A 9586-nucleotide genomic window follows, 5' to 3' on the forward strand; every position below is an offset into this window, starting at 1 on the left:
AAGCACAAAAAAAAAAAAAGAAGAAAAAAAGAAGGTTTTCCCCTTTATGTCGCAACAGAACATTCTTGAACAAAAAATTAAAGAGCCTTAATAAGTTTTGATTTAGGTTCACTAGTCTCGATTAATATTCTCTTTTCTCACACAAAAACGGATCTTACCTATAAGACATGAAAAACGTTAGTTTAGACTGCAAGTCGTTAAACAATGAATATCTCAATCTTAACAACAATAAAGATTAATAAAGTTATCAACTCTCAATCCAATACAACAAATATGAACACCAAAATCAAGAAAAACACTCAAACAATCAACACATTGATTTTGCCATGAAGTGGAAACCCTTTGAAGAATTCCTTAAAGGTAAAACTACTTCAGAACAACCAAACCCAGAATGAATTCAATAAACACTTGAATTAATTATTTGTTTACAACATTTAAAAAAATAAAAAAAACACTCTAAATTTAAAGCAAAACCTTGATATAATATGATCATTACAAACATACTGAGTTTAAGAACCTTAAAAACTTATTTTTTTCATTATGATGGATGTATGTAGTTTTCATGCAGCCTATGAACTCTTCTCATAGATAGAGCGTTAGGTATTCATCCATACGTGTATATTTCACCTCTGGGTACAGCTTTGAAGCTTCTTCTCCCCCTTCCCCTATTTCAAAGTTTGTCAAACAGCCTTCATAGAATATGTGATAGAAATGCCCAATTCCTACCTGCGCTGCATAATCCAGTCCTGCAGTAAAAACAAACAAAAATAAATGAAAATATTTCTTTCCTATGTTTTTTGTTTTTTTATTTTTTTTGGAAACTTCATAAAGGCGTCATAAACTTTCAAGCGTTTTGAGAAGACTTCTCAAAGTTTAAAAAATCACAATTTTACTCATTGAACTTATAATTTGATGCAATCTATCCTCTCCATTAGGATTTGGCGTTAAACTGACAAAATGGATTAAATAACCTTTATACCACGGTAACTTTTATAAAATTTTAAACTTATCCTTAATATCACATTGAAACTTAAAAAAAAAAAAAAGAAAGAGTTGACGATATTTTGGTATTTTTCATAGCTTCCGTTAGGATTTAACGTTAAATCCTAATAAAAATGGTAAATTGCATCAAATTAAAAATTGTAGGAGGAAATTGAGAGTTTTTACCTTTCATGGAGGCAAGGAAGTCGTCTGATGAAATGCTAATCTTCTGTAATTTCTTGGCAGCAAGGTTCTCCCACTTCTCAACTAATTCTCTTTGGGATAGAATGTTTTCAGGTGGCCGAAGGTAGAGGGTTTTGTTGAGGGTTCGAGGATCATCTATTGCCTTAATTGTATATGTTGCCACGTCATCTTCATCCATAAAAACCACTGCAGCAAATATTCCAATAATCAATATAAATTCCCAATCAAATATTTCATTTCATTTTCCACATGAAAAATGGAAAATATGCATCATAATCCTTTGTAGTATATATATAATATATATATATTTATTTTCTTTGAAAGGCCAACCCCCTATGACTATGAGCAAGACTTCGTTATGGGTTAGTTTTCTTTCTGAGTAATACTATTGAGTAAATTATTATATGACTGTCAAATTAGAATAACATGACAGTAAAAATTAAATGTTGTTTTTTGGAGAAACCCCATAAAACCCTCATGAGCTTCCGCTCGTTTCAACACTACTCTGAAAGTTTAAAAACTCTCAACTAAAAGTATCGAATTTTCAATTTCTTTCAATTATCCCATTCTATTAGGATTTTTTTTTTCTTTTTTTTTTTTTTTCAAAATACCACTTTTTATTAAAAGAAATAAAATAAAAAATTACAAAGATGTTGGAAAAAATATTGCAAATGTGTTTTTTTTTTATAGTCCGAATCTTTACAAATTTTTATTTGATTTTTTAATAATAAAAAATAATAGTATTTTGAGAATTTTGGCCAGATTTAACAGAAAATTCTAATGGAATTAGGTAATTAAAAGAAATTGAAAGTTTAATACCCTTAATTGAGACTTTTTAAATTTCGGAAATGTACTTTCAAAATTTATTTATTTATTATAAATGCTAATTTAAAGACTTATTTTCACTGTCACACTATCAAATTATATGATAGTTGTCATAAATGCCTTTCTCTCTATCAATAATACCTAAATCTGCGCGTGTGCGCGAGCGTGCACACACACACACACACACATATATATATATATATATTCTTTTCTTTGGTACCTTTTGCATGGCCATCTCCATATATATGAACATTTTCTTTTGGGGGAAAAAGTGTTCCCATTTGAGAAAGGTTTCCAACGAAGTAACCAGCAAAGCAGTTAGCAGAAACATAAGTAAAAGGGATTTTGGCATCCACTATTGCTTTTCTCACTATCATTTTCTCATCAAATGTCACTCTTCCTGGTTCAAGAGCATCTCCCATCCTCGCAGGGTCAATACCAAATTCTGATGGCAAGAAACGCTGCAAATTTTTGTATAGATTAATTAAATGTTAGCATCAATTTGCTCCAAATATATAGAAATTATATATATATATATATATATATATATATATATATAGTACATACTATTGTCATATTTAATTAATTGTTCTAATAAATTTAGTTTGTCGGTGTATTTATATCTTTTTAGGAAAAAAAAAAACTACACTTAATTATCCCCCTCTTAAACAACCATCCAATTTGTAAATCAAACAGAAAATAGGAAAATGACAATAATACCCCTGCATCAAATAAATGAAAAAAAGAAGAGCTCCATCTTTGGTTGGAATAATTTTTAAATCTAATGGCATAATTATATTTTCACACAAATAATATGGAAATGATGGACATGATTTGATTTTTTTTTTTCCTTTTTTCTTTTTATAAACAAAAAAAAAAGAAAAAAAGAAAAAAAAAAAGGGTTTTCAAAGAGTCAAGGCCAAATGGCTCTCATAAACACAATTTGGCAACATTTTATTCCTTTTTCGTAGGATTTAACAAAAAAGTTGTAACTTTTTAAAGTTTCAAAAGTATATATTAAAAAAATGGAGTGTTAATTAGAAAGGATAAGTGTAATTTTTTCTTTAATATTTTTTAGGGTAAAGTCCACTTAACATTTTCAAACTACCACATCAATGACAATCTATTCCTAAAACTATCAATTGCGACAATTTACCTCCAAAACTACCAAAACAATGACAACGTTCCCCAAATTTTAACAAAATAATGAAATTACCCTTACTAAAATAAAAACAAAAATATTAAAATTTAATTTTTTTTAAAAAAAATTTAAAGTTATTTTTGTTTTATTGAAAATTCTATAGGGGTAATTTCGTCATTTTGCTAGCATTGGGAGGTACACTGTCATTGTTTTGATAGTTTGGGGGATAAATTTTCGTAATTGATAGTTTGAAGGGCAGATTGTCACTAAAGTAGTAGTTTGAGGGAGTTAAGTGAACTTTACCCATATTTTTTTTTATAAACTCAAAAATGGTTTCTCACATGTAATGGTTTCAAACCTCTTTCGTCTCTTTTCTCTTCTTTGGTAACAAAAGCAACCCTTTCCCTCCGCTACTATGTATGCCCAACAAAATAAAAGTTAAAAAAATCCCAAAACCAAAGCAACCTCATCCACGTCCCCAATCCAAGGCTTCCCCACCTATTAGCTCACCAACCTCCTCAATAACATCACAACCACAACTTCTAAACTTTCTATGGCTACATATGTTAATGGGTATGTCGACTATTATCTACTTTTAAATGAGACACTTTACTTTTTACAATTTTATTTAAAAATACACTTTTAAGTTTTAAACTGCAAAATCTTGAGGCTAAACGCTCTCTTTGTAGGTGTCGATGGGTTTTTATCGCTAGCCGTTAGCGTGAATTTTGAGTTTTTAAACTTTGGGGTTGTGGGTCATCAACATTTGATAATGGTAGTTGTAGTGTCGGGGTTTTGTGTAGGTGTTGATGGGTTTATGGGTTTTTATCGCTGGTAATTGGTGTGGATTTTGAGTTTTTGAACTTTGGATTGTCGGCATTCGACATTAGATAATGCTAGTTGTAGTGCGGGGTTTTGGTTTCCAAAAATTCTCGCTATGTATAACACACTTCATCTTTTTTTATTTTTTTGTCCAAATTAACATGATTTGGACAGTAGCTCAACAATGATCTCAAATTTCAAATTGAAGGATACTTGTAGCAATTTAAAATTTCGAAAGAGGATTGAGAACGAAATATAATAATTTGAGTGGAAAGTAGACAAAGAATGAGTGTATGGCATGTGATCTCACCATAAACCCACACCCACATATACATATACATACATATATACATACACCAATGATAGGTCTATATATAATCTATATGTATGATTTGATTTGTATTTACATAAATATTGTATCTATATATATATATATATATAGTCAATTTGGACGGTCGTAGTTTTTTCGACCGTCCAAATTGAATGAGCTTATCTCATCATTGAAGAAGGTAAATAACTTTTATTATTATTACTATTAAGTAACCTAACCTAAGAAATTAACAAGAGAAGATTAGAACGTAATCTAACAATATTAAAAGGAAAATGTTGGATTAGATATAGTCAATTTCAAATTACTGATAAATCTCTAAATTTTAGGAAAGGATTTTCATGCTTAATTAACCTTTCAAAAGATTCTCATAGAAAAGGGCAGCCACTTGGGCTGCCGGGGGACGATGATCAATGCTCATATCTCCTCACGAGTAATGTTATTTAATAAATTGTTATACAATTGTAATGACGTGATAATAAAAATTAACATTTGAATCAACTAAGACTCATAAAAAATAAAAATCACTGCTAAATAATATTTATCTTTTCTTAGAGGATAACTTCTATAAGGATACCACATCCTTTTGTACCCACCAATGAGCATTTGACAACTAGGAAAATCACACACTTTCAAATGAGATGAGAAGCACTAGATTAAAATCTATTCTCCTGTCATAAAAAAAAAAAAATCTACTCAAACCCATCATTTTCTCTCTCTCTTTCTCTCCTCACTTCTCCGTGCTCTCTCTCTCTCTCCCTCTCTCTCTCTCTCTCCGGCGGCAGCAGTGACCACCGCCAAGCCCAGCCCAGAGCTGCCGTTGAAGGTGCCGGAGTGCAGCCCAGAGCTGCCGGAGAAGACACCGGAGCCCAACCCAGAGTTGCCGGAGAAGATGCCGGAGACCAAGCCACACACATATATATGTGTGTGTGTGGCTTATCAAGTAGTTAGGTGGATGCAAATTGTTTCGTGGTTGTCTTGTCTACAATAAGAAATTCCAAGCATCCACCTAATAATGTTTTTCTATAATTGTAGGGAGAGGAATTTGCATAAAAATTATCATATTTTCTCATAATTACTAGATTAATTAGCTAGATATTGCAAGTACTAAATCTATCTATTATATTATATTAAAGGATTTTCATCCTTAACTTTGGAAATCCCTTAATTAATTTATAGAATATGAAATTACATATATTCATTCATTCTCAAAAATTTCAGAAGATTTGTAAATTTTCAGATAAAATTAATTGTATCAAAGAAAAGATAGACAAAAATACATATATATACCTTAATGTTTCCTGCTTCTTTGATGGCCTCAACAAGCTGGAGCTGCAACAAAATGTTGTGAGACCTGAAATGCACCCCAGACATTGTACAGATCACAACGTCGACCTGCTTCACGGCGTCGACAAGGCTCCGGTGATCGGAAAACGAGCCTTCGACAAGGTGGGCTCCTCGCCGCTTAAACGACAGTAGCATTTGCGCTTTGTCGATGTCAAGACCAGTCTCAGGCCTTCGAAGAACATAGGTTGCATGGCCCTGGGCAAGGCTTGCCATCACAATCCTCTTCCCTATATACCCAGTGCCCCCCACAACGAGAACCTTGCTCTTTCCCATTGCCTACCTTTTCTCTTGTTTGCATGTAATATTTCTTCCAAAAATTTGTTGAAGTTAGGGTTTATATAAGAGCTACATCTCTGATAATTAGGTTTGTTATTTTGACTTCTTTTTTTTAAAAAAAAAAAATATATTGGTAAATATTTATTAGTGAGCACGACGTCACTTTAGTGTCGGTTACTCATGGGTTTTCTTTTTCTTCTTCTTTTTCAATTACTGTAGTACAAGTTACTCATGGTTGGTGCTCAAAGCCTTTTCACAATTAAATTATATTGGTTGTAGTAAGGAAAAAAAAAAAAAAAAAAGTGTCGAAAGGATTTTTTTTTTTTATATGTTCACACAAGAGAAAGGAGGGAGAGATTTGAATTAGTGATATCCGCTTCATGAAGCGTGGTTCACAGCTGATTGAATTACCCCTTGAAGACTGCCAAAAAAATTTGTGTGACGGCTAATGCTTAGGAGAAGGAATTCATCCGGAAAACATTATATTATTTATCCAAATCAAGAGAAAAACATGATTGAACTCATATCTAATACTCATCTCATTAATTAAATTAAAGTAAGAACATTTAAACATCAAAGCTCATATATTCAGAAAATATAACCGCCTATTCTTTTTTTTTTTCATGCAATTTCATTTATTTTCTTTTCTATTTTTGCTGTCCACCGAATTTTGTCTTCTTGATCCATGTGTTATGTGTAGTCTCCCATCACGTGTATGGACTTTGTTTCTCTGCAATTTCAACTAGTGGACTTTTGATACAACTCCACAGTCCCCACTGGACCAGGATTTCTGATAATCTTTCAAAAATTGCCCATCAACTTTTTCTCAAATCCTAGCCATCCCCGACTACTTATATTTTAATATGGCTGTCTAATTTATTCCATGCATGGGCACAACAATATATTAATTGGTTTGTAAATTACTAGTGGTTCTCTTTTCCACCATAAAGAAAAATGAGGAAAGTTTACATACCTATTCAAATTATCATTTAATTAATTGATAATATATTTTTAAAATTTTTAATTGTAATAATATTCTTCTAAAATTATTAAAATATTGTCAATGTCTCTTTAATACTAGTAAAAAGATAAAAATATTGCTATAAACTTCTCAATAAAACAAAAATACTCTAATAAATTCGAAAAAATAAAATAAAAAATAAAAAAGTATTTTGTTTTTAATTTTCAGTGTTGCAGAAGTGAAATATATTTGAGAGAAAAATTTCGGAAAATAGAGTCATAGACTCTGTATGACTATGGGAGCCTCTCATTTACTCCAACTTATCATCCAGATTTTGCAACTTCACCTAATTGTAATCCTAAGGTCCAAAATAAAGGAAGTATTTTTACTCCAACCACACTGAATTGAAACTCTCTTCTTCAAAACTCAACCACTTGCCCCTTTCCTCTACGTCCCACCACTCCACCATTGTCTTGCTTCTTCCTCTCACCTATCTAATCAACCAATCCCAATGACTTTCGCAGCCCAGCCCATCCCATCCCATCAACCACGTCAAGATAAAATCTATTATTTAAAAAAATATGTTATTATTGGATTAAAATTTCTTACAATTTTAAATAAATTATAGATTCTCAAATTATATTTTTATATAGAATATGGAGTAATTTTATGTGATCTATTTATTTTCTATTTGTGTCTTACTAAAAATAATGTGGCTATTAAAATGTCCATTGAACTTGTAATCGATCATTATTGAATTTTGATCGAATGGTGATTTTAATAATCATATCATTTTTAGTAGAACACAAGTAGGTCACCTAAATTACTCTGAAACATGCCACCTTTTTTCTATGTGACATTTCGAAGCATTTCGATACCTAGAATCGACCTAAATTTCGCTATTTGAGAATCTACAATTTTAAAGAAATTATAAGTGGTCCTAATCCGTTACCAATTTCATAAAATAGTGACATATCACTTGTGAACCAATTTTTTGAGGAAAAAAAAAATGGTAATTGAAGCATTTATCTTGATTGACTCATGTATAAGAGGATTCATTCAAAAAAAAATAAATAAATAAAAAAATAAAAAATAAAGGTTAAGCTGACGCCGGTATTACAAATCAAAACGCAAGGGGAGTTTATTCAAACATCTGTCATTGTTTGTTTGTTTGAATGCACCTACAAATTAAATTGTCTTTAATTGTTGTTGTTGATAACGATTAAAATATATATAAAATCTAACTTATGAATGCCACCTCAGCTAGAAACTGTTTTTTCTTTGATTGACGGTTACCTACCCTCCTTGACCGCTAGCTTTGCAACAACGGTCAGGGTGGCAACCGTGACTTGTTTCATGGTTGGTGTTCAACAACATGCTTCAGCCGACCAAAAAAAAGGGAAAAATAGAGGGACAGTTAGACGGCGAGAACAATGGCGTTTTTTCAAGTTCGGTTTAATCATAATTTGACATATCTACATCAATATATTAGTAAAACTAAAATTATTTATATTGTTAAAGTGTTGACTAAATAATTAAATTTATCTCTTTTTATATGCTCAAGTTTAACATGACATCAATGCTAATAGCCATGGGTTCGGCCTACACTCATGTCTCAAATTTATTAAAACTAGCTTAGAACGATTATTCATTATAATTTAATTTTAAAACTTAAAATACATCTCCATTGTATTTTTTTTTATAGGTCAAAAAAATTGTGTAAAAAAATCTATCATGCTTATTTCAATTCCACTTCTTTCATCTCCCTCCCCTTCTTGTTTTTTTATTTATTTTTTCCAACCAGTCCAATTGATCCAACTATCCCTTTGCATAAAGTTATGATAAATCATAGTCAAAGCTATGAGTTTACGTCATAGTGACAAAACATAAAAATCTTACAATCAAATCTTATTTATGACTTCAATATCTGCTAACACATGTTCAAATCTAGATTTAATCTCCTCAACTGGTTTTGCTTAGCCACACGTCGGCTTACCGTGCTCCCCAGCTCCTCAGCTGCCCATTGGCACAAAATGCCAATGCATTTCACCTCCCTAACCTCTGTTGTTGTAGCTGTTTGTTGGTTTTTTATTGTGTTTTTGTTGTTAATTTTTGGTATAAGGATTTGACTTCTCTTTAGGTTTGCTTTCATGAGTGATCTTTGAGCAGATGAGGATTAGTTTCGGTGTGAGGGTTTTACTCTCATGGCTAGAAAAATAAAAGTTGAAAATATAAGCTACCTATGTATTACATTGAGTCTGCTTGGAGCAGATTTGTTCTATATATAACTAAAGTTTGGACATGTGTTAGTAGGGGTGTTAACCCGGTCCAGTTTCCCGATTTTTGGCCAAAACCGGAACCGAAACCGGGGTACCCCGGTTCTCGGTTTTAGGAAAGCGGAACCGGAACCGGGGTACCCCGGTTCTCAGTTTTAGGAAACCGGAACGGGAACCGGGACCCCGGTGTTATAGGCCGGTTCCGGTTTTACACAGTCCAGTAACCAGTTTTTGAAGAAAATTAGTTTTTGGGCTTATTTTAGGTATTAGGCCTAAAATAAGCCAATTTTTTTCATAAGTTAGCTCATTTTTTAAAAAAAGTCTTTTTGTCTAAATTAAAGAGGCTTTGTTGTGACTGTTCCAAATAATTAAAAAATAAACCTAAAAAAGCCCAAAAATCATAAAAAAAAAAAAAAAAAAAAAAA

At 31.6% G+C, this 9586-nt stretch overlaps 1 protein-coding gene across 1 annotated transcript; it reads right to left on the bottom strand.

The window, feature by feature from the left end:
- Positions 1-383: 383 nt before the first annotated feature.
- LOC132175736 (isoflavone reductase homolog) lies at positions 384-5933 on the bottom strand. The gene is made up of 4 exons (XM_059587764.1): positions 5592-5933; positions 2231-2471; positions 1168-1371; positions 384-746 (listed from the first exon to the last, which is right to left on the bottom strand). Exons 1-4 carry the CDS (start codon positions 5919-5921, stop codon positions 583-585), a joined length of 939 nt encoding a protein of 312 aa, XP_059443747.1. The 5' UTR covers positions 5922-5933; the 3' UTR covers positions 384-582.
- Positions 5934-9586: the final 3653 nt, after the last annotated feature.

Source organism: Corylus avellana, chromosome ca3, assembly GCF_901000735.1.
Source record: "Corylus avellana chromosome ca3, CavTom2PMs-1.0".
Taxonomy (NCBI): Eukaryota; Viridiplantae; Streptophyta; class Magnoliopsida; order Fagales; family Betulaceae; genus Corylus; species Corylus avellana.

Coding starts and splice junctions, on each gene's coding strand:
- LOC132175736 (XM_059587764.1), bottom strand. CDS start 5,921: ATGGGAAAGAGCAAGGTTCTCGTTGTGGGGGGCACTGGGTATATAGGG. Junction 2,472..5,591: donor AAGAAGCAGGAAACATTAAG/GTATATATATGT, acceptor AAAAATTTGCAG/CGTTTCTTGCCATCAGAATT. Junction 1,372..2,230: donor TGGAGATGGCCATGCAAAAG/GTACCAAAGAAA, acceptor TATTTGCTGCAG/TGGTTTTTATGGATGAAGAT.